At 34.1% G+C, this 26,695-nt stretch overlaps 1 protein-coding gene across 11 annotated transcripts in view; it reads right to left on the reverse strand.

The window, feature by feature from the left end:
- Positions 1 to 26,695, reverse strand: part of hlk (hulk) — a 119,714-nt gene that overhangs the window by 35,573 nt on the left and 57,446 nt on the right. For 9 of the 11 annotated variants that reach the window (XM_022071922.2, XM_022071923.2, XM_022071919.2 and 6 more), the window contains exons 3-14: positions 20,151 to 20,291; positions 17,855 to 17,890; positions 12,310 to 12,492; positions 11,941 to 12,084; positions 10,975 to 11,157; positions 9,789 to 9,920; positions 7,797 to 7,979; positions 5,024 to 5,155; positions 4,538 to 4,720; positions 2,597 to 2,728; positions 1,711 to 1,893; positions 473 to 604 (exon numbers count right to left, since the gene is read on the reverse strand). In XM_022071922.2, coding sequence (XP_021927614.1) covers positions 473 to 604; positions 1,711 to 1,893; positions 2,597 to 2,728; positions 4,538 to 4,720; positions 5,024 to 5,155; positions 7,797 to 7,979; positions 9,789 to 9,920; positions 10,975 to 11,157; positions 11,941 to 12,084; positions 12,310 to 12,492; positions 17,855 to 17,890; positions 20,151 to 20,283 — 1,756 coding nt within the window. In that variant the 5' untranslated portion in view covers positions 20,284 to 20,291. The remainder of the gene's footprint in view (positions 1 to 472; positions 605 to 1,710; positions 1,894 to 2,596; positions 2,729 to 4,537; positions 4,721 to 5,023; positions 5,156 to 7,796; positions 7,980 to 9,788; positions 9,921 to 10,974; positions 11,158 to 11,940; positions 12,085 to 12,309; positions 12,493 to 17,854; positions 17,891 to 20,150; positions 20,292 to 26,695) is intronic. The other 2 variants (XM_022071921.2, XM_022071915.2) reach the window with 1 other exon arrangement.

A 26,695-nucleotide genomic window follows, 5' to 3' on the forward strand; every position in this document is an offset into this window, starting at 1 on the left:
AAATACTTACTCACATTGCGGTGCAAAGCCTTTCTTTAAAAATTAATGACTACTCTACTGACTAGGAAACTTATACAGGTAATCAGTTTTATTAAAATTAATTCAGACACTTATATAAAAATCAGAATAACTCTGGTTCTCCTGGAAATGTTGAAACTGTTTCAGTCATATACTCAGAATAATATTTTTTCACTTAATTTATCTGTAATGTCAATATATATTATCATGGTAAAAACTAATATCACTGGAGTAACACAAGTTGTTTAATGATAAAAACAATTTTATAGTCTCTACTTTTTATGTCATTTCATCTGAAATGAGTATTTTGACATTTATATTTAAAATGTACAAAGACTGTATAGCAAAACGCACTCTACTCAATCAAATTTTATGTAACTTAAAAACTGTGCCAGAATTTAAATTTTACGTCAATGTCTCAAGTAGATAATACTCAGTAGTAATATATACTTACTAAAGTAGACAACCACATATTCATATTCCTCAATAAGATCTTCTAGAATCTCGTCTGTCACCTCTTCAATTGTTGCAGAATTTTTCTGTTCTATCAACCAATTCAAAACCTCATCTTCATTGAGTAGGTCACCTAATATTAACAAAATGTTATTTAAAACACTGTGTGTGCTTTAGTTTTCATTATATCATCTATCCTTCAATTCTATCATATATCAACAAAACCACCTATACAATTAATATACGTTCCTTTTAAAAACTGAAATAAGTGTGAAGTACGTACATAATAAATATGAATATGCTTAGGTGGTTGTTAAGAAAATGCATCCTCTTTAAAACTGTGAATAAAACACTTTTGTACTAATTTTGTCAAAGATAATCATTAAATTTTATATAATTTTCTCAAAAAGAGTTCATAAAACACATGATATGCAATACTTATTAAATTGGTATATATCTTAATCTATCAAATATTCAATATTTTTAATTTGATTAAGGATATCGACTAAATTTAGCCCCGAATAGTCACCATAGTGACTCATCACAGGTACCAAAGAGTCTAGCCCCAACAAAACTTCAGACATAAGGAATGAAAAATAAAATTGCAAAATGATAACAAGTAATAAAAATAAATATAAAAATTAGTGTATTTAATGGTTATAACTCTTGTTTCAGGGAAGTTCCATGCTACTCTTCGTAGTTCTCCTCATCTCTCTGTCAAAATGTATTTTCTGAATTAAATTGTAATGAGTCAAATTTATTTTGCTGAAAATAACTTTTAAATGTTAGTATCACTCTCAGAATGTTAAGTTTTGACAAATTTTCAAAAGATTTAATATCAATCTCTAACTAACACTGTTAATTTTGAGATGTATCACAGGAACTATAAGTTACAAAACAATTTCTATATGAATATTCCTCTTCCAAGGATGTTACATTCTGCACTAGACATACAGCTCAGATCCAGGAAACAAAAAATGCATATAAAACTTTTAAGGGCATTTTTTTTTTAAAAACTGGCCTCTTAGAATAACATAAGTGAAATGACAATTGAATTAAATTTAGTCTTTGAGGTATATGGTGTAAGAATGTAAACTGAAAGTTTTTCTTTTGTTTTGGTGCTGTTAAATTTTGGGCTTTATATCCAGAAAGTTAATTTCATACCCTTCTTTACACCCAAAAGATATGAGATATTTTTGCACATTTATGTCACTTTAATTTGTAGGTTTGAGAACTTACCTTCATATATTGCTGGCAGTTTATCTTCAAAATAGATGAGTGCCGGGAGGTGATCAATACCGTACTCCTTAGCCTCAGCGTCATTGTCAATGCGAACTATAACTATTCCTTCCTTCTCCAGATCATCATCAATATTTTCAATTTCATTTAATATTCTAATATCCTGCTTACTGTCTTTATCATCTGCAAATGTTAGAGAGTAAAATTCAGGTCAAGTTAAAAAAATATAAACACACCGAGTGTGACAAAGTAATTTCCACCAATATAGTTAGCAGTGGAAAGCTTTATGACTACCAAAATTGGAGAAATATGATGAGAAATTGAACTCTGAAATAAATATATAAAATTATCACAAGTAAGATCTATATATTAAGGTTTTGTGCAGTGATTGTTTTTCTAAATTTAATACCAATATAATATCACTTTTGGAGGAAAAATGTTCTTCCAAAATATCATTACTAAATAAGTGATATCCAGTTTCAAAACGTATGTATAATTAGAGTGTGTATTATGAAAATACATAGTATATGAATGATTTTTACTTTCCTGCCAATTAAAAACAATAAAGGTATACTTTGTAAATTTCAATCCTGCAAGACTACATTAACGATGACGACTGGCTAAGAGTACAACTGTAAACGGACATTAGCTCTTTCTGTCTACTCCTCTTATTAACCACTCAACTGGCATTTTCTTACAATTGCATGACATCAAGACCCATAGAGTAACAAAATATTTATACACTCATTGAAAAGTAATCCTTTAAGCTCACCTATTCTTTAAAGTCAATTTCTGATTGACTTAATTTATCATAATGTACAATGTAAAAAAAGCATAACAATGTGAGTTTGCAGGTATACAGTGTTAATCTCAGTACTCAACTTACAAAAGAGCACAGCAAGAAACTCAATTTTTTCTTTCAGACGATCCATCATCTCATCCGTAACTTCTGGAATCTCACTATGCTTCTTCTGATGTACAAGCCACCCCAGAAGTTCTTCTTCCCGAAGCAAGTCACCTGATGAAAACAAATCTTGTGAGCTAACGATGTGAAGCTAAAAACAATACTAAAGCCTCTTCTGTAAAAAACGGCATTACACCGTGTTCCCATCTAGAATTTCAGAAACTAATGTAGTTAAGTAAACTTTACCACTGTGGTTAGTGTTGTTATGAACTGTACAGTTATCATTCCCATTCTGGGTTGTTGCGCCGTGTAGTATGGTACATGTCCACAGCGTTTCAGAGGTCATGTTGTCTCCGTACCAGGGCCCTGATGACGGAGGCAGTATGACCCCCGAAACGTTAGTAAACATCTACCAGACTACACAGTGCAACAACCCAGAAGACAGAAATCTTCATACTCATCGCCCTGATGATGGAGGCAGTGAGACCTCTGAAACGTTGGTCAACATCGACCAGACTACACAGCGCAACAACCCAGAAGACAGAAATCTTCATACTCATCGCCCTGATGATGGAGGCAGTGAGACCTCTGAAACGTTGGTAAACATCGACCAGACTACACAGCGCAACAACCCAGAAGACAGAAATCTTCATACTCACCGCTGTGAAAACCTCAAATCCTACATATTTCTATCTCTTTTAATGTAATTTCCAGAAATGCTACTGTTGAGCTATTGGCTAAATTTTGTTGAGAATCTAATTGAAATAACTATTATTATGATAAGTATACATAATGAATCAAGTAAGTCTGTACCCATTCTGGAGTCTACCGACAGGGAATGAAAAATACATACAAAACTTTTTCAGGATAGAAAACTATGAGACCGGATCAGTGTTTTAATATGAAAGAATATTAGCTAAGTTAACTCAATATTTATCTATAACATGTTTCGAAGACCTTTTGCAGAATGACAGTCTTTGCTTTTCACATGATGAAACATTGTTTACTAGAACTTTTATTTGAAATGGTAATTTCAAATTTTAGAAATAAGATGAAGTTAGAAAAATGCACCCAAAAAATAAAGTTATAGAAATATTCTCTGCGCATTTTAAAATACTGTTAGCCAGGTTCCATTACCACCTTAGAGTGAATCCCATTTATCTACTGAAGTTGTTCAAGATGTCGTATGTTCCATGTCATGAATAATATCAATGGAAAAATTGGATTCACTCCACTTCGAAGAACCCAGTTACCAACATACTCCACTAAAGTACAGCCATAAAAAAATAACATAAAGAAGGAGCAATTACAGCAAGCACGCCAGACCATAACAGTCAAACAACAAAGATTATGTGACCTGACTGCAGCTGACTGTCAGTGTTCCCCTACTGGCACACTCTCAGACTAGAACAGCTGGCTCCAAGAGTCAAATGTGGGTATAAATGTAATGGGTACTTGTTTTACTCAACGCACTAGTCCTCGCAAAGGAAAAAGATACAGCCTCCAAAAATAATGAATACTAACTCCATTCTCAGAGCTCACTGCCCAAAAAGAATGCATTACATTCAGAATACACAAGAGCTTAAAATTTTATATTCATTAAATAACATTTTCTTCAGTTTTTAATTTTAAAACTTTTGGAACATCATGATATTTAAACTCTTAATAAAATACAATAAAATCTTCTCGGGCTATCAGCCGCATAAGTGGTTAAAATATGAAAATACCAACGTTTCGAGGTCCATCTCTGTCCTCGTCCTCAGGGTACTGAAGTGAGGACGAGGACAGAGACGGACCTCGAAACGTTGGTCTTCTCATGTTATAACCACTTGACGAGGCTGACAGCCCGAGAAGATTTTATTGTACATAGTCGCCGTGAGAGCCCAAGGTCTTAATAATATACTTAATATCAATAAGCATTACCTTCATACACATGTGGTATCCTCTTCTCAAAAAAAACCAATGTGGGAACAATATCAATGCCATATTCTTTTGCTTCTTCGTCATTATCGATCTTTACAAATGCTATTCCATTTGAATCACATTCGTCATCTATATTCTCGAGTTCAACTAAGACTTTCTGGCTCTTCTTTTGGTCTTTGTCATCTAAATAAAAACATAACAGCAAATTTTATGACAATAATATTAATACTACATTCCGTAATGTATTTACAATTGCAAACAGTAATTAAAAATTGTAATCAAAGTGGAATTCAACTGAATGATAATTTTTGTACGAGCAAACAGTAATTCATGAGCTGCACTGCATTTCATTGATAAATTATAAACTTATATATAACATTGAGAAACATGTACGACAGAAACGTTTGATTTCTGAATAGCACTCTTTGTTAATTCAAAATATTATAAAAGAGAAACTGTTTAGGATAAAAATAAAATAATACTCACAGAAAAGTACAGCAACATGTGGCATTTTTTCAATGAGCATATCCAACATTTCATCTGTTATATCTTCTATTTCATCACTCTTTACCTGATGTTCCAACCATACCAATACCTTTTCTTCATCCTCCAAATTTCCTACAAATCACATAATTAATTAAATCATAATAGTTTGGTGAATAAAAATGATATAAGTTTTTCCCATGTCCCCCTCAATGTTCCCCTTAAATCTGATTGTAGACCCTCATTCTAAGATCTCATAAAGTGTCATTTTGTGGCAAAATAGGCAGGTATACAAGGAGATATTATCTCCCAATTATGTTTAACTACATATAAAAATACAGGTAACCCTCGATTTGCGCCGATTCAGAATAACGCCGATTTTGAAACCAGCAAGTCAAAAAGTGATAAATATATTTTACTATTATTTATAACATTTTACAATGTTTCTGGTACTGATTCTTATACTAAATCGTAATTCTTACATCGCTGATTTTGAATAAATACAGTCACCTCTGCACTCATTGCTAAGTAGTTGCAAGATAATCTCCAAAAAATCTGCCAACATTGCGCAAGTCTCACGTGAGCATTGGTCACTCTTGACGGTGAGTCATTTGCGTTCAGCCTGATAAGGGAGTAACGAAAAATGCCTCTGAGTTCGCTTTTTGTTGACACATTGAATGTGCTGAAAACTGTGTGCTAAACGTGTCTGTGTTGTTCGACCACTATTCTGCAGTAGCAACTCTTTTATATTTATAAATTGTAGAAGAGCCACCATGTCTGGTAAGAGAAGTGAATGTGTTGCTAAAATGTTACCTATGTCTATTGCGTTAGAAGATAATATGGACGTAATTCTTAGAATAGAAGGTGTTGATCCCCGTCGTAATGTGTGCAGAAGTATGAAGTTGTCTCCTTCCACTGTGACTACCATAATGAAAAATTCATATAAAATAAAACAGTCAATGCAACAGGCTATGAGAGTAAGTGCAATGCAAGTGAGTTATAGCAGAAGTAAACTTTTAGAAAGAATGGAGAAATTACTGTTGATATGAATCGAAAAAACATTCCCTTGACTGAAATTGCTATCACAGATAAGGCGAAGTCAATTTTTGAGGAACTTAAGTCAGCAATGTCCGGGTGCCGGGAACGCATGTCATTGACTTCTCATTGATTTACATTATAAAAAGAGTTTCAATTTACGCCGATTCCATTCACGCCAGTTCGTCTAGGAACGCATCCCCGGCGCAAATCGAGGTTTACCTGTACATATAAATCTGACTTAAACAAAATTTTCCACCAAAAATTGCAGCAAAAGTTCTACTACTTCACACTAACAGAATTTAAATAAAATACTGTATAGTTAACATGTACTTAATAAGTGATGTTGATATATAAAGTATAAATAGACAAACTATATTGCTTTTAAAAAATATAAGCCACAGTACAGTCTGTGCAAATAAAATCGCATAAATCAGGTTGCAATAACCCTATACAAATAAATGACAGCTCCACTCCATCTAAGAGATATTTAATTAAAATATAAAAGAAAAATCAATTTAGAGATACTACAAGAGATATTCATAGGATCTAAAACCCCAGATAATATATAAACTACAAGTGAAAATTCCACTTCTATACCTACTTTTGGAAATAATCTTCTTCCCCTCTGCTAAGCCACCTGTCCCCCTCTCCCTCCCTCCCACCCTTCTACTGGTGGATCATCAAAATAAATGACTGGGTGGACTGATAAGGAGTATGGTGTGGTATGAAACAATCCAGCGTGAAAACGATGTGGCGACGCAGATTACCCTAACAATACTGCCACTTTCTTACTGGACAAGGCAGAAAAGATTCCCCAAGCTGTAAAAACAAAAGCAGCAGTGTGGCCGCTACTGCGGCTTTTAGATTTATTGGCCCTGTGGTAAAAAATCCTTATACGACGTGCGATCGGAAAGTTTCAAGACTGTGTCAATAGCGGGCGAACTGGATGTAGTACGAGCTTCTGCTTTTAGGGGTTGCGGCCTACATTCATAGTGAATCAGTGTGCCAGCCGGCATCATCGAATTAGCATTTGTTTCTTAGTTACGGGCGTTTTGGTAGTGCATTACACCGACCCTCCTGCGATTTCGGAATGGCGTGTGCATCAAATTTTGCCAAAGACTCGCCAAAACGGCTACGGAAACCTATGAAATGCTAAAGCAAGCATTTGGGGAGTCCGCAGTGGGTCGTGCACAAACTTTTGTGTGGCATTCACGTTTTAAAAATGGCCGAACCTCTGTCGATGATGACGAGCGTTCTGGACAGCTGATTCTAAACGAAGAACTCCACATGCGACGCAACATGACAACGCGCCAGCGCACACCGCCCTCAAAGTTCGCCAGTTTTTGGCCTCAAACACCATGGCCGTCATCCTGCACCCTCCTTATTCGCCGTGTGACTTCTTCCTCGTCCCAAAGATGAAAATTCAGCTAAAGGGAAGGAGATTTGAGACGATAGAAGAGATTCAGGCAGAATCGCAGATGGTGATTGACATTCTGACAAAGAAAGATTTCCAGGGATGCTTCCAGGCTTGGCAGTGGCGCTGGGATCGTTGTGTTCACTCCCAGGGGAATTACTTTGAGGGTAATGGATGAATTTAATACCTGAGATAAGTGTACGGGTTTTTATAGGCGCAGTCTAGAAACTTTCCGATCGCACCTCGTATATGTTCTATTCTTTTACTAGAATGATAAACATGTACGTATTAAACACCCGCAAAATAAGTGATCTGAACACATACCTTCATATATTGTTGGTATTCCTTTTTCAAAGTACATGAGGGTAGGCAGTTTCTCGATACCATACTCTTTTGCTTCATCTCTGTTGTCAATCTTCACAAATACAATCCCAAGTGTATCACATTCATCATCTATATTCTCCAATTCATTCAACACATGTTGTGACTTACGCTCATTATTGTCATCTAAAAAAAATCAGGCCTTTAATTTACATTGTAATCCGATTTAATGCAGTCTTTCTCAACTTGATCTTCATCACTCTAAAACAGTGGTCCCCAACCTTTTTGTGCCTACGGGCACATTCGAGAGTTTATGAGTCGTGGCGGGCACGAACCAATTAACAAAGCCAAATTTTTATTTTCTCTGGACAAATAAGATCTGGACACCAAATAATACACAAAACGACACGACGTTTAATGATGCAATCAAAAATACGTAGTTTTATAAGTACAATTACTATTACTCAAGTGGGAAGTTAGTGCGATGTTTGGCGCTGCATTTCATCGGCCAGTTTTCCAAATTTGGGAGTGTAGGATGATGTTGCTGCTCGCAAACAATCGTCAAGATGGGCGTCAGTAAGTCGAGATCTGCGCTTTGATTTTATAATGTTCGTGGTTGAACGGCCTTCATTATTCAGTATAACATCTTTCCGTAACAACGTAGGCACCCAAAAAACCTTGGCGGGCACCATGGCGCCCGTGGGCACCGCGTTGGGGACCACTGCTCTAAAGTAATGCCTTCTGATAAAAACAATTGCGCATCAATAAAGTATACATACTTCCAAAATACACAGTTTTTATTTTGCCCCCTCACTAAGTTTATTTACTTCAGAGACAAATTTATGATGGCACATGTAATAAAGAGTTTCACTTTGTCATTACTGTTTGTATGTGTGTTACATGAAATAATGTCCCACATAAACATCAGACATCTTAATGAGATCCATGTTTTATGTCACATACAAATGTTCAATCGATCACTTGTTACAAAATAGGCAGAGACGTGAATTGAACATATTTAGGCTTTGTATCGTACTTAGTATTTTTCTTTTTTGTTTCATTAAAGAATCATTACATTAGATTTTTTTTATTTGTAGTGTTCTGTCTGACGACAGGTCCACATGAACAGGATCCTTCCATCCTTTTCTTGGACTGGGACCTGTTCATATACGTTCTTGGCAGATGATCCAGAAGTGGTTTGCCATTGCCTTCTTCTGTGTGTGAATGGAGTAATTGTTGGGATGCCACGGAGAAACCGGGGAAGCCCCCGGAGGAAAACTCCGTGATGCCTAGACCACGGCCTTGCCCAACACAAGTTATAAATTTGAGCACCACCAGGAATTGAACCCAGGACCCCAGGCTTACAAGGCTAGTGTTCTGACCGCTAGACCACCGTGGTACATTAGATATGTTTCATAAAATGTTTTTGAGCTTAAAAAGATCAACTATAAAATTATCATGTGCACACGTTACACGTGATAAAGTACTTTTGATCAAATACAAAGTGTGACTTCCTCTTCACATGATGTCAGCTCCATAACAATCAAAATCAAATTCAACATGAGACTTTGCAAATTTATTATGAATAATAAAAAACACTCATAAAACTTGTTTTTTATAGTGGTAAAAACTGATTTCATCAAAATCAACCAATTATATTATTTTTGGAAAATGTGCCAGACGTAATAAGTGCCTCAAATTTCTGTTTGTGGACGTGACCAAAAGAGTATAAATAAAATATCAGAAAAATAATTTCACGCATTTTTATGTTCTTGCTTGCAATTATTTATAAGATTTAACTTGTACAAAACCATATATTTATCTTACAAATTTCAATACTATAATGAAAAAATCTCAGATTTTAGATACCATTAATCATTCAAAGTGGAAGTTATACAGAATGAATTTTCATACTGAACTTAGAACTTTTTCATTCCTCGTTCCCTTAATAAGAATTTACTCAATATTTTAAGAATAACAAATGTGATTTCTTACAGAATAACACTGCAATGGTTTTGCCTTCCTTGATTAGCCTGTCCAGCATTTCATCTGTGACATCTTCTATCTCATCCTTCTCCAGTTGATCCACTAACCACTCCAGGATTTCGTCCTCATTCTCAAGGTCACCTGATAAACAGATCCACAAAATATTAATATTTTGGCCCATTAAACCACAGACAAAAACAGACAGAAATATCTTACTACCAGCCATTTCAGTGACTATCTTTTATAAGGCAATATGGAACAAAACAACTCTAAATTCATTAGGTAAGTCTGTTCACAATTATTTTTGAAAAATGGCTGATATACAGCATTTCATCTTCTTTGAATAAAAATTTCCTTGGATATTATCCATCGTCTAGTAAATATAAAACGTAAAACAACATTTCGGAGATAGGGATTAGCTCTATCTAGTGGGCCAAACTGTGTAGGAACCTGAAGACGGAGATAGAGTCCCATCTCCGAAACGTCGTTTTACGTTCTATATTTACTAGACGATGGATAATATCCATGGAAATTTTTATTCAAATGACTCTTCACCATTGTCAAGAAGTTTTAGATTTCATATTTCATCTTCTTGTTCCTTGGCTCTACAACTCAGTCGTGGGTCTTCGTCACCTCCTTTTCGGAGGCTTTCCTAGTCTTCGAAGTGTGCATTTGTGAGTAGCGAGTGACCAGCCCACTGCCTCTGCACAATTTCTACTCAATCCTGATCTGACTACTAGAGCCATCTAGCAGTGAATCAGGGGAGACCTGGGTGAGAAATGGCCGCTCAGTTTTGCTTACGAAACATCTTGTGCAATACACCATTTCATATCTCCTGGTAATTTTTAATGGAGAAGTGGAAATTGCTTATTTTTTGCACAAGTCTATAATTTTTGCTCTGGTTATGGCACTGTAAATGACATGATAATTACACTGCATTGAATGTATCTGTATAAAAATGACTTGACTTGTGTGATAGTATAGTTTGATAATTATTTTAAACATGTTAAAAATAAATCAGATTGGGTGACTTCCTCCCGCATATCCGAACTCTACATTCGTTGTGGCCGGAGTTACAACAGCTATAAAAAAATCTGTAAATTCCATCTAAATCCTTTTGTTTATTAATTTGTACATATCATACCATTAAAATAAATTAATCCTCTATGAAAACAGAACACTTACTGTCACTTACCATCATAAACATTTGGAATTCCTTTCTCGAAGTATACCAGTGCTGGCACATCATCGATGCCAAATTCCTTAGCAGCTGAGTCATCATCTATCTTAACAAATTGGATTCCATGTTTGTCACAGTCATCATCAATTGTCTCCAACTCACCAAGCACCTGCATTGAGTCTTCATCGTCATTATCATCTGCAAAAATGGCCTTAAAAATAAATTTCTTTCTGTATTTTGTTGCTGAAATGCAATAACAGGGGTCACTAAATTATGGGTTAGAAGGACACGTGTGAAGCACATTTTTATAAAAAAAATTCATACATGAGTGAGCATTTTAAAAGACTCTCTTAGTATCTATTTGGTCTGTTAAAAAAATTATTTGACTTACAAACAATTATTCTCAAATACAAGGTCATATTTGATATACTTTTGAGGAAAACTGATTTTGTTTTCACTAACCATTAATTATTATGTTCACGGAGTTAGACATGTGTTCGAATCTCGGCATTGTCTAAAAGACAGCCCAATTCCTATTCTTCTTCGTTTATTTACTGATGCTTTCAAAATTCCAAATTACTTAGCATCAAATAATACGATGATTAGTAAATAATGAATTATAAAGAATGTAAAAGAAAACAGCCATAGCCTAATAAAAAGTAATATCTTTCAGACTTATACTTAAATGAGGCTAAAATAGTCAAACTGGTTCATGGGAATAACACGCATCAAATTTATTTTTATACCGATATCTCAAAATAATGAACCAATTAAATTTAATTTCTAAATTAAAAAGAAATAAATGCTAATGAAACACACTGATATTTAAAAATAACATCTCTTTAAAAGAAAGAAAATCAGTTCTTAGCAAATCAAAAAAAATTTCAAATTCACATTCAGGAATTTTATAAAAACGTGTTAATAGACGAAATACCATTCTGTTAGATCGTTTACAACATCCGAAAACACGAGTCAACTCACAAAAGAGAACTACCAGGTTGTCGACAGAACTTATGAGTGTGTCTAATGCTTTCGCAGTGACATCTTCAATAACATCTTCTTCATCTCCTGTTGACTTATTCTGCACCAGCCATTCCAGCACATCTTCCTCTCGCGTCAGTTCACCTAAACACAGTACACGTAAATTAAACGCTGTTCTACAGGCGTACCAATGGTCTGATTTCATTAACATGAACACATTACAAGGGAACATTTAATTCTACATTTCACAGATCTGATTCTTCATTTATTCAAACTATCTACTAATTATTAATTTCATTACTACTGCATCATTAAATTTACAGAATAGAGTTAATAAGCAATAGATAGACCAAAGATGCTAAAGCTTACTTGTATAAATGATGGGTATTTTATGACGATAATACACCAACGCCGGAAGTTGCTGCAAGTTGTACTCTTCCGCTAGGGCTTCGTCAGCAATCTTAACAAAGCCAATCCCAAGCTGATCTGCTTCGTCATCGATGTTCTCCAACTCTTGTAATGCCTTTATGCATCTCTTGCATTCAGGTTTATCTACGTGACATCACGTTAGTCAGATACAGTATGTATTTTACTTAAAATTTAATTAGTTTCAATCCAAAATAAAATCATAGGATGGTAAAGTTGCGTCATATTGTGATATAATAAGTATATATTAAATCTTGTCCGTCTAATCACAATAAACTCTTATTAAATATTAAAATATTACAATAATTAACATTTAAAATATTTAAAATATTAAATGATGTTCTTTATCGAATATTTCGATAAAGAACTTAACTTGCTTTACTGTGAAAAACCACAAATACTACGTAATCTACATTTAAGCGTTTGAAGCAAGATGACCATCTAAATATATAAGCCTAATATTTAAGCTCAAAGTAAATACAATACACATTTATTAGATAAATAATCACTGTTTATTCTGAAAATCAAATAAAAGCAATAAGTACACTCTGAAGGGAAAGCGAAGAGTTAGTAATGGTTAAAGCAGGTGGTACATGTAGTTACCACAGAAACCATGTTTTTTTCCAGTGGAAAGATCTGTAATCAGGGTAATGCACCTTCAGGATAGATAAAATGCTGGAGAATTTTTTAACCAGCCAGCCCTGGATGAGCTGCTCACAGAGGACTCTATGACACAATTAATTTATTAAGTCGCGGAAGGATACTAATGGGCAAACTGAAAAGTAAGATAGAAGATAATATTAAAACTGATCTTGTAAATCTTAAGTGTGAGGTTATGAAATTAACTAAGTTACGTTATGATAGGGGTAAGTTCAATATTTCGTGGAGACGTTGGTAATGTTTATTTAATGACATTATCAGTAACTCTGACCATATGATACTCAATAATAGGGCGATTAATTGATCATGAATTATAAAGTATATTGGAAACACCGATGAAGGTCTAATTTAAGGTAATATCACGAAATTGTCCTTGAAATAAGAAATTTCAAGATAGCCGGTCTCCGAGCCTACATTTGAACCCGGGAACTCCGAAATACGTTCGGTGTGACGTTGGTTAATTTCAGATTTCTATAATAGGGATTTTGTGAATGACTAAACAGCAACTACTTCTTCAGGAAAACCGTATTTTTAATGTGTTTACAAATGTATTTAAAGACATTTTCTCATTTTAACCAAATAAATAGCACTAAAATATTGTTAACAGCTCTACAAATAGGGCATTGTATATTTTAAGGCACCTACCAAGCAATTTCATGTAAGAACCGAATAAAATTCAGAGAAAGTGAATATTTTGGCCTACGATTCGAAAACTGCACTTACAGAATGTGGAGTACACCACTCAACGGTAACTTTTTTACGAATCATCAAACCCTAAGTTTTTAGTGCTTTGTGTGGAGGACAATTACGACTAAGAGAAACAAACACAGTCTATTATACGATCAATATAAACACCTGGTAACGTCTTTCAATATTTAACTAGGAATATACAAGGCTATTATAAACAGAATTATTTGTGGTATTTGTCTCATATTACTATGAAAGCAAATGACACGATGTTTCAGTAGTTGCGCAAGCCAGATAAGAAACAAAACTAGTATGAGCTATTTTCGTATCGATAATTCTCGTTACCCCAAGATAAAAACAACTTTTCCATAGAAAGTATCCGTTTATATGACTAATGTCCTTATAATATATTACTAACCAAACACTTCCCCAAAAAAGTCACAAATTTCTATGTTTTGATTAAGTTATCAGATTAAGCAAGTATTATCTTCGTGGTTACGGATAAGTCAACGAGATTTCATATAAGTAAGCTATAACCTGATTTTTGCCTCAATTAAATTAATAAATGAGTGACCTTTTTCTGTTGTATTTATGAATATCGCTGCTGTCTATGTAAAAGATGATTATAAATAAGTAAAATTTAAAAAAATATTTTAAGTACCTAAATTTCCAGTGAAATATATATTAAATTGCCATGGACAATGTGCTTATTCAGGTTTCAAGAATGTCTGTGACCCATTGACATTCGATCAAATCCAAGATCAGTTTAGACTGATTTTAAGCTACTTAATATCCGTGTTACAATTATCCTATCATATAAATACAAATATCTGCGAGTATTAAATTATAACTCACGTTCAAAAGTATGTATCATGGACGATACATTGAGTTATAAGCTTCGAGTCAAACAATCTGTAAAAGCATGGCCAGACGGAGGAATTCTATAGACTGCATTTATAATTAGGGTGATTCCCCTTTCTCTCTGTCTTTTAAAATGTACCTCCCCTCCTCTGGATTTGATTGGACTTAGTGTTCCTCCCCACCACTACCAGCATCCTCCCCTAATACCGTGCCTTGAACCTGGTCGGCCGCTTTCAGAAATAGCCCATTTCGTGTGTAAAGTACTATATTGCCCGTTCTCAATTTGTTTGCATTACTGTAAGTTTCATGTTCGTTGGTCCTACTATAATTTTAGAAAACATTTTCATTTAAAAATGTAATTTCGAACACAATTTGTGATTTCAGTTCACACCAACACTAATCCCAGATACGAAATCTCGTTTTGATTAAAGTATCGACTTCTGAGGAATTTTATCGCATAAACTGTTCCCTTAAATGTAACGCTCATCTGTGGGATGTTTATGTTTAAAATTACAGCAATTATAATATATAACATTTATAATTTAATTGTCAAATCACGATTCATTTTTTTCTATTTCTTAAAGTATTTAACCGAATACCCACATAACACGTAACGAAAACACATTTGTTCAGCGATTGGAACTGATTAAATAGCAGTACTTTATACAAACGATTATGGCGTTACTTAAAATCTGTTACAAACTAACAAAAAAGTAAGTTTGCATCTGTACAAATATTACGTTGTCTATTCCTATACAAGAATTAATTTTAGTAACTTCAAACTTTCTTTCTGTAAAATATGAGATCGTTTTAGTGTAAATGCATAAAGTTAAGCCAACCATTAGGTCTTCCATATTTAATTCTATTTTTCATTTTCAGCGTTCTAGTAAGAGAAAATAACACCTCATGGGCCAGCCCATATTTGTCGCAATTTTCCTTCCGCGGAAGGGGGGGGGGGTGCAATCTGCATTACTTGAGGTCTTAGTTACGCGACAATGGGAACCCTCGGTTCACTGGAATACATTTTTGAGACCTCGGATCATATTAATGCAATAATGACCTTAGTGAACACCTTTTTGGAATATCAGTGTATTCCAAACAGTACACATTTCCAATCTTATTTTTCCCACTTACTTTCATTAAATTTATTTTATATCTTATTTTTTCTTTATCAAATTCGCCAAATTACAGCAAAAAGTTCTGACTTCCTTTGTGACAACGGCGACAGGTGACACCTAAGTGACCATATTAAATACAAATAACTTAGAGCAGAATAAGTTTGCGTATTTGTTTTATAAATCAACACCTCTGTGCTCCAAACTCTAGTCACGACCTCATGTTGAGAACTAAAAATGTAGGCTGTGTCCTAGTGTATAAATTTCATCTTTTCTAAGTCCCTTGTTTTGTCGGAAGGTTTTCCTATTGTCTCATTGACGCCCGCGTTCAGAGGCTACACCAGATTTAACACAAGTGTTATGTTGGTTGCGTTATATAAGGCGCCAACCAAAATCAGAGCAATGGTATTTCTATTGTGTATTCATTTTCATAAAAATTATTTAAAATAAAGGCTAATTTTTATTTCTTTTTTTTACTGCAAATCCTCTCCCCCGAAGCGCCTGTATGGCGTATAGTGGGATAGCTTTACTTTACTTAGTGAAAAGAATACAAAGGAAGTTTAAGATTTATAGCTGACATGAATGTTAACAGATGTTTCTGAACTTTTATGATCTCGTAGGAAAAAATGTTTGAACGGACTCAGAAATAATTTATAGTCATCTGTGCTAATCTCCTGGGTTAAAGGAATACAATACGTCGTCTTGGTTTGACCTCATTCCTTTCAACCAGATCCAGGGCTTAGCAATGATAGTTATTCCAAACGTTAAAATTTTTTTCTAATATTCAAAGTTGTGAGTGTTATTTTAAGTTCTCTTATGCTAACTTCGCGTGACAGTTTGTGCCATAAATTTGGAAAACTGATTTTTTCATATAGACTGTATTAAATTTCATAGTCACGTAAGAAACAAGTACACTGACTAGAAAATTAAATTAAAGACTGTAACTGAAATACAAGAATTTCAGCATAAAAATAAAACGATTTCCTCTGTATGTAGATACCAGGAAAAATACGCAAGCTTATTTCACTGTGGGTTACTGTACCGTATATTGTTTCAACTGTTCATCATATCCCACTTAAAACTCCGATTTTCCTTATATTAGCTGTCATTTAATACGATATTCCGTATTTTTATCCTATTAAATTTTCATAGTTTTAACACAGCATAAGTATTATCCTTTAAAATGAATAACTGCTTTTAAGCATTATATTCAGTCTGGTTAAATAGTCGATAATTTAATTATCTATTACTTGTATTTCAGCTAAAAAATATGTGTAAGTTCGTAAAGTTCGTTTTAAACAAACGTCAATGGACCTAAGTTTCTTTGTTTGGTCCAAGCTGACGACAATTATCATCCGATCGATATCTCACAAAACGAGTTCTATCGAATGTCTTAAGCAGTGACCATTAGTAGACAAATTTTACATTAGATGGGGTTAGGTATAAAAATAGGAAATATTGTAAGAAATACTGGCATTGCCCCAGACAGAAGGACAGAGTGACAAACGTCTAGAAGAGAATTCATAATACGTGATTTCCAAACATTGTTCCATGGAAATACGTATATGAAATGAGGTTAGAGATTTCTTCATGAGTATATTGTTACACACGAAGACGTCCCAAAATAAGTTTCTTATACTTAGAAATAAGTCTCCAAATACATCATGATGTAATAAAATAAATAAAAGTAGATTAAAATACATACTCAAAAGCCAGTCTTACAATGGGCAATATCTTTATGCTTATAAAAACACTTATTTTACAATTAATCGAAAAATTACAAAACTGACTACGAGTTTATTGTGAATAATGCAGAACATTTTTTTATTGCTTTAAATCAATGTTTGTGGTATTTAGTACCAGGCTTTGAAATATTAAATATTATTACATTCTCCGGAATTTTTAAAATAATTTTGAATGTAAGTTTCGCATTCGTAGGTTATGGTAGCCTTGTTTCATCGTTTTAAAGCATAGAATAACGTTCTGCAGTAAAAGCAGAGCACTCTGTGAAGCTGAAACGGAACTAAGCAGATGTTAGACAGACGGTGTTAAATAGAGTAGCCTGTATGTAGGCTACTTCATACACACTTGCGGATAATTTGTCCACTGGCAGTTGGTAAGTGTATAAGCATGATGAAAGTGAAAAGATGATTATGTTTACTTACTCGAACCATTTGGTGGACAAGTCTTCGAATCTGGACCTAATAATATAAAACATGTAACATGTAACGGATTGACATTCACAAAGAAAGGACAGGTCACCATTAGTGTTGATAAAATTGGTGCATCCACCAACAAAATATGTTAGAGGTAAAATTTACCTTCGACAATGTAACCCTTACTTTGACTTTAATCCTTACGAAATTCTGATTAAAATGAAGTCATCATTTAATAGCATATAGGAGCATCTACCGATCGACTGATTTTAAGACTAAAAATCAGTTACCGAAATGTCAAATGTTAGATTTTAATGATTATGAATAGAGATCTATGGGAAGTGATACATAGACGAACAACAAAGTCACTTAATTTTCACCAATATCGGAAGCGGATATTTTTGTGTAACTGACAGGATCAGGTGGGATGTCCGAAAGGCAGATGTCTGCGTTCTTCAGAGGATAATTAGCAATTGTGTCCGCTTGGAAGAGTGCCATGGTTTGTCTGTTAGTTACGCAATGTGGCCCACCGCGAGCTATAACCTGACTCGATTCAAGAGCGTAAAATGGTTGCTTCATTTGCTCAAGGGCCCTCACAAAATTCCTTCTGTTGGTGTACTGCACAACTGGAATATAGTTCAAGAAATGGCACATTAATAATTACGTTGTTTTTCTTTTGTAGATTATATGTTTCACTTTTGTTCTGTAAAATTTGGTGTTGTTTTATTAAATTTATTTTGCTGTCTCTGTAATTGGCTTTTCTAGCTGTTGAGGTAGCAAGTTAAAATAAATTACTTGAATTTCACACAGATTTTTTTTCTACCCGGGATTGTATTGAGCATAGAATTTCATACAACAAAAAAGATGAAAATCAGGGATGTAGCTTTAAAAACAAAATATAAAAAATCAGGGACATATATTTTTAAAAAACAAAATATAAAAAATCAGGGGTGTAGCTTTAAAAAACAAAATATAAAAAATCAGAGACGTAGCTTTAAAAAAAACAAAATATAAAAAATCAGGGATGTAGCTTTAAAAAACAAAATATAAAAAATCAGGGATGTAGCTTTAAAAAACAAAATACAAAAATCAGAGACGTATATTTAAAAAACAAAATATAAAAATCAGGGATGTAGCTTTAAAAACAAAATATAAAAATCAGGGATGTAGCTTTAAAAAACAAAATATAAAAAATCAGGGATGTAGCTTTAAAAAACAAAATATAAAAATCAGGAATGTAGCTTTAAAAAACAAAATATAAAAAAAATCAGGGGTGCCGTGTTGTGCATCATGAAATATGAAGTATAAAATATTCATCTGCTAGAATTTTAACCCCTTCCCCAGCGTCTCGGAATTTGGCCAACACTTTTTAAAAAGTCACACTCAACCACTGTATAAAATTGTAAATTTACCTCTAACATAAGCTTCAGTGGATTTTATACTGCTAATCTACAATGACTACCTTCTTTCTTGACATGAGATTAACAGTTATATTTTGGTAACACTGAATACTGTTTTAATACACGTGCGTGTTGGAAAGAAATGAAAAAATTCTCATTCATATTTTTAGATAAAAAATATTTAACAATTACATTTTAATACATTTAACACTAGTTCTAACACAAAGCTATAATTGAACTAAATTACAACGTCTTACTTACATAAGACACTTAACATGTCTACACAAAACGTACAGAGACGCATATGAGGGATCAGGGATACCATTTTTATAGCTTCGTATTATTACCAGGTTAAAAAAAAATACGAAAAACTGACAAAGACAGTGTGAATCTGTCCCTTGTATGGCACAAACTATAAAGGCGTAGAGAATAGAGTTAATCACGTGGTAAGAGACTTTTAATAGAAGTTTTAGCGTTTTCTGATTAATAAACGTACCTTCAAGAATAAATTATTACATTACAAAAGCTTTATAATCTATAAATCTGTGTTTAAAGTACTCTTTCAGGACGTCATGTCCAACTGGATTTCGGTATCATGGAATAATACAGCATGTTTATTAACGAACCATTTATCGTTCGAAAGGTTAACACTCCTGACAGCTCAGAACATAAAGTCAATAAATCTCCAATTCTTTCCAACTGGCAATACAAGAGGAGTTCAATTAGTAAATGAAACAGTTATATGTCCCATCACGACAGTGGTACTGGAATCTTCACATATTTTATACAAGGTAAACATATAATGAATATTATAAAAAGAAAGACAAATTTTGATGAAAATAAGTCTGTTCTGCGTTGATATTTATGCCTTTTAAGAAGTTCTACATAAGTTTGATTACACTTACAGAAAAGAACTGCTACATAGTCAGTATCCTCAACAATTTTTGACAGGATCCTGGCATTAACTTCCTCGATCCTGTCTGGGAGATCCATCGCTTCAAGACTCGTGAGGAAATCAAGTACGTTTTCTTCATCCATAAGATCTCCTGTAAAATAAATAAGCGTTTAGAACAAACGGAGAATCCTTCCTTCCACGTCATGATGACGTAAGAAGGATTAAAAAAATGTTTAGTCAGTTTACTTTGGCACTAAAATGCAGATGAGTGGTCTGCTTCAGAAATGGCACCTTTAGGAAGAGGCCCTAGGACTTGGTTTGGAAAACTAAATCAACTGTACATTCCTGTGTAATGAATGAGCATCCTTATATCAAATTTCAGAATTCAAACATAGTTCCGTATTTTATTTTTTTTACAATTGTATAAACGTTAACAAGCTCTGAATTCAAATTCCACTAATTAATTGACATTACCAATCTAAATAAAAACCCAGACTATTCTATACACTAAAAGTTAATATAAACAAATTAAGATCGATATTTCAGTACCCTCATGGATTACATTCTTAAAACGTCAATGTTATAAGGAGAAAAATATATAAATTTATAACAAACATGAAGCATTATTATGTTCTTGTACATCCATACTTTCAACTCCGACATTTAACCTTTAGACCCCAATGTTAACATGTACTGTCATCTTTAATAGCGACTCTGCAATTCCCACTAAATTTATTTAAAAGTTTAGTATGATTATCTAATTAAACATCGATTATTTACCTAAACTGAAGCCACCGATTAAACTTTAAAATAATGAACTATTGTGTTTTCTTTGCGGTACGGGCTGAATGATCAAATATATTTATAGGAGCTTCAGATTCAAAAAGTTGAGTAACTGAGCAGCTCCGAGTATCGGTAAATTAATATTTTGATGAAATTACGTTTAAGTCAAAATAATATATTCCTTCGGCTTTTACGGTTTAGCCGTGTCATATTTTTAAGGTGTTCCGTCATTAGGGTACACGCTGCAGCTGCCATCTTGAAGACAAATGTATAAGGAAATGGATCCGTTGTTTAGTTCTGGCAGTGGGAATCGAGCAGCGAATCGGAGATTTATCGAATGAGGATATCGAACGTCGAGGTCGAACGATTGATTTCTATCTCGTTTACGGGACGTCCCAGGTTCAAATCTGTGACATTGTGGTCAATAATGCGGTTGGTGAGGAAGAGGGCACGAAAAAGGTTGAGTTGAGAAAAGTTACAAAAAACAGAAGGTGGAAGGAAGCTTTTAAGCTTTTAATGAAATTGAACTAAACTATTTTTAGAGTGATAACATTAAGATCGTAAAGATTTGTTAAATATCGAATGTTGTTAATTACTTAATAAAAACATTACATAACATTGTCAGTCTAATTAGGGTAAAGATAAAATGAACTTGGTAGGTGACGTGGAAAATACAATCTCAGAATTTTGATATCGCAACACCAGATAGATCGAATACCAGGTGGTCCTAATACAACGCGACGTGCTGACATGAAATAGGCCAAGTTTATTCAGGGCGGTTGGGTTTCGTTTCATAAGCGAATAACTTCGTAACCGTCTACACCACCGGCTTGTAATTATAACAAGACATTTAATAATTGCTTAAATACAAGATGACTATAAATTACATCATTATTTTAAAGTCAATAACCTGGAATATTAATTTTTTAAATAAAAACGTTGTCTCTTTCACCTGGTTTAGAATGTAACACAATGCATTCGTCAGTTCTGTGTTGTGTATTGCAGCATGTTACATGCCAGAACTAACTCGTATGCCAAAACCACTTGAAGAAACGTTGTAGTGACTCAACCTACTGACCTATATTTAAGCGTCTGTCTCAATTTAGCTTCAGAGGATTGCTTAAACTGTGTGACGTTTCGTTGTGACATAACAATCAAACGTCTGCTGTTTTCTCACTTTGTTAAATACTTTTTAGGCGCGCTCGTAACTAAGAGTTTAAAAACGCGACTACGAGCTTCGGCCTGCCTGTTTGTCCACATGAAACATCTCGTAAGCGGCTGATCGAATTTTCTTTAAATTTTATATTGGCAAGTTTCACTAAATTTTATAGACACGTTCTAATTTTTGTTACAATCGGACAGCACCTTACATGACAACATACATACGTTTCCGAGAGCGAATGTGACTGATGGGGAATCCCCAGCAACCCAGACGACTATGACGTCACTTCGGCCATTCCTAAACGTCAAATTATGGCGAACGTGACACAGTTCTTACGTTACGATTACATTTACTAACATTCTAATTCATAAAAACTCATCTTCAGTCCTGAAGATGGAGGCAGCATGTTCCTTCCCACCTACAATTTCACACGACACCACAGTTCACAAGACCACAATGTGACCATCGATTTCTTTTAAAAAATATTAATTACATTCCTAATCCGATTAGCATGATCTAACTTTGTATCCGAGAGGTACTGGTTTCGAATTTGAGCCCAGTTCGGATTACCCTAAAATATTTTTGGTTCCCTCGTATTTTCTGACGAATAACGAATCAAGGCGGATCACTTCCTAACCCCTCACTTTTTTCTATCATTTAGGAAATTCTGAATATAAATATTTATATAACATTAGTAATATAAAAACATAGTACACTATATACATATATAAAGACCTATATACCTATGAATGCGTTTCCAAAAAAGGTCTTTATGCATTCAACTATTTGGACAAAAGACGTGTTTAAAACAGCACAAACAATCTACATTAGCATATATATATATATATATATATATATATATATATATATATATATATATATATACCACTTTGTACAGTGTGACTGGGATACTAACCATGTAAGCGATGTAGAGGGCCGACAGTGACACTCATCACGGTAACAAATTTAATCACTTTTCACTAAAAATACACCGAGCAACAAAATTGTAACCCTAGAGATAGGAATAATATTCTTTAGGTTTATAGGAGCGACTGCAATTCTGTGGAGCTCTCATAATTATAACTGAGTTCGTCCGTCCGTCCGTCCGTCCGTCCGTCCATGCGTATGGATGCAATAATTTGATAAAGGCTGAACGGAAATTCCCTGTCAACTGCAAACACTTGATGCCTTTCATAAAGGTCAAATTCTGGTGCAATGCTCTAGAAGTGTTACGCCATACATACATTTCCTAAGTTGTTAAAAGAATGGCATAACACTATTTCAGTGCGGTTTAATGTTTTCCAAGAATAAAATAAACTAGAACTTTGTTCTTCCTGCATCTCCTCCAGTGCCAGACAGAATTTAGAAGACTGCCCTCTGTAAATATTTGGGAAACATTTCGAATAAAAGTAATTATAAAAAACAAACTTGCAGAAGAGAACAGGTAACAGTAATTTGAAATATTCTCTTAACGTCAACAAAAGATGTTAAAATGGTGTATCTTTCTTGTCTCAACATCTGCGAGTGGAGTAGCTCTCCGATATCTATCGATCTATGATTTTAAACCTCGATACCTTCATCTTGTAACACCCAATAAGAATCTTAAATTACTTACATAATTAGGATGTCAGCTGAAATCGACGAATCGATACTATGTCGGAACACGTAATTGATATCGATAAGGATTCGTCGTATCGATATATCGCGTAACGTCTTCTTAGCATATCGATCTTATTCTATTGAACGTATTGAGAAACCGGAAATATACATCTATTATATGCAATATGAGGGGACGTTTCGGTAGGTTATTAAGAAGGAATGCATGTCAATGTCACCGAAGTGGTATAATGCAAATGAAATCAATCTACAACGTTCAGAAACTACTTTATTCCACTTATTTATTCCACTTAATGGAGTCAAATCCTTCCTGAGAAACCAACAGTCGCTCAGCCACTCAATAAATTCTCAAAATGTTATGGAACCCAAAGGTTCATTACCGTGTTCAAAAAAGCCTGACACTTCTCCCTATCCTGAGCCAGATAAATCCGTTCCATCCCACTTCTCTAAGATCCATTTTAATATTATCCTCTCACCTACATCTAGACTTCCTAATGGTCTCCTTCCTTCTGGTTTGCCCACCAAAACCCTGTATACATTCCTCTTTTCTCCCGTTCGGTCTACATGCCCTGCCCATCTCATTCTTCTTGACTCGATCAGTTTAATTCTGTTTGGCGAGGAGTACAACTTAAGAAGCTCCTTATTATAAAACTTCCCAGTGTTTTATTCTAAGTACAAAAAAATGTTAAAGAATAACTTGTACTGTTAAGTACTACGACGTTAGCCTGTGTGTGTGTGTGTATATATATATATATATATATATATATATATATATATATATATATATAAAAGATATTGTAGGTGCGTCATATTGTGATTTTATTTAAAAATAGTATTAAAATATATTAATAACCAACCTCGCTCCGATATGATGTACTTCTGATCTCTCCTCTTACAAATTCGATATTACTTCTCTGACCAATATACGCAGCATTAACATCACTCCGACAATACGATTGCATCAATGATATATAACACAACAATAAATGTTGATACAATGTGAAAAACGAAGAAATGATAAGAAAATTAAAAATTAAAAATTAGTAATTGAATTAAGAGTTTATAACATACACCTGATGACGGCTCTATGAAAGCCGAAACATGTCGAGAATGTTCCATATGTAAATCGAGTACTCGATACGGAACAAAGGATAATATTTTAACCATTTAATTATCTTATATTACTTTATTGTGATTGACGGATAATTTTAATATATTTTAATACTATTTATATATATGTATATTTCAGAACAAGGGTCGTCTCATTTGTTCTGTGTTGCTATATTCTGTAGTTTTCAGTTTAATTTTAAATCTATTCTCTATTACCCCGTAACATTTAAATACGATTATTTTAAAAGTCTGAATGAATGTAAAAACATATCAGTTGCGAACAGCACACCAAAATAAACATTGACGTGGTTAAGTTGGTAGCGCGTGCAGGCACTTTATCTGCAGATCCAGGTCTGTCAACTTATCTCCTTGTGACGTTCACACAATCAAATGTTCACAAAATGCAGGGCTTCATGGAATGTTGGGTACTCCAAGTGTGTATAAATAAGTAAACCAGATGGGGGAATATCGTCTATAATTAGACAATTATTCTGTCCATCACACCTATTTTTCTTATTCTGTACTACAGTTTCTGAAATTTCTTATTCCCCTCTCTCTTACTATGTAGCATTCATTTCAGAACAGACCCGATGTTCAGAAAGCTACATTCGAACACGAATACCTTCTTGGAACTGTTCCAACTCGTGTTGATTACCTCGACAGTTTTCCTTTCACTGTCGCCTATAACCTTACCTTATTCAGGGTCCTTGAAACCGTACACCTGTATAGAACACTTACTTCAAATTTTTAAACAATGCAAACGGAGTGATATATTTTAAAGTAAAACCAATTTGTAATATGATATATGAAGTATGATTTCAGTAATCTGTACGGAAAAAAGTTTTTAGAAATGTGTTAATTCGAGAAGAATGAGATGGGCTGGGCATGTAGCGCGCATGGATGGGACAAGATGTGTGCACCGGGTATTGGTTGGGAAGCCTGAGGGGAACAGTCCGCTGGGGAGACCTAGACGTAGATGGGAGGATAATGTCAGGCGGGATCTATGGGAGATAGGAGTCGAAGGAGACTGGATTTTGTTGGCCCAGGACAGGGTCCGGTGGCGGGCTTTGGTTAATTCGGTGATGAACCTTTGGGTTCGCTAAGCCATCTGGTTGGTTGGGTCCACTATTTGGGAAGCCTGAGGGGAAGAGACCGCTGGAGAGACCTAGACGTAGATGGGAGGATAATCTCAGGCGGGATCTATGGGAGATAGGAGTTGAAGGAGACCGGATTTTGTTGGCCCAGGACAGGGTCCGGTGGCGGGCTTTGGTTAATTCGGTGATGAACCTTCGGGTTCCCCAAGTCATCTAGTTAGTTAGTTTAGTTAAATCGTGGTTAAATATTTTATCTTTTCTTCAGCACTTCTCGCACGAAAGGAATAATTGATTAATTTCAATTGGAATTATTGTTATTTAGGCAATTTAAAGTAACTAATTTTATATGGTGTGTAAAATTATTAAAATAAACCTCTCACTTGTTGTGATCAAATTACTTAAATATTTGGTATATACGAAAAGGCTGGTTAAAGTTTAAAGAACATATTTGTTTTTAAATTAGGTAAAATATTAATATTTATTTGTTACAAGTATAAAAGCAATCTAAAATCTTTTCTGGAACAGTGACTCAAACATTAAAATCTGTTCTGCAATATGACTGTTTTGCAAATACTAATTATCACTTTGTTAAACCTGTATTGAAATTTCTTTCTGTTTTTAGGAATATTAAATTGGTGTCTTACACTTTTAATCAGATTGCAGTCGCGAATAAATTTAATCTGATACATTTTAATAATATCTTCTCAGATACACCTACGTGTGTAAGTGGTCTCTTCTCTTAACATTTCAAGTCATAATCTTAAATATATTTCTCATTGCCCATTTTGA

This window comes from Zootermopsis nevadensis, unplaced genomic scaffold (assembly GCF_977971745.1).
Source record: "Zootermopsis nevadensis isolate Lab colony 2312 unplaced genomic scaffold, Znev_1.0 Znev_ptg000024l, whole genome shotgun sequence".
Classification (NCBI taxonomy): domain Eukaryota; kingdom Metazoa; phylum Arthropoda; class Insecta; order Blattodea; family Termopsidae; genus Zootermopsis; species Zootermopsis nevadensis.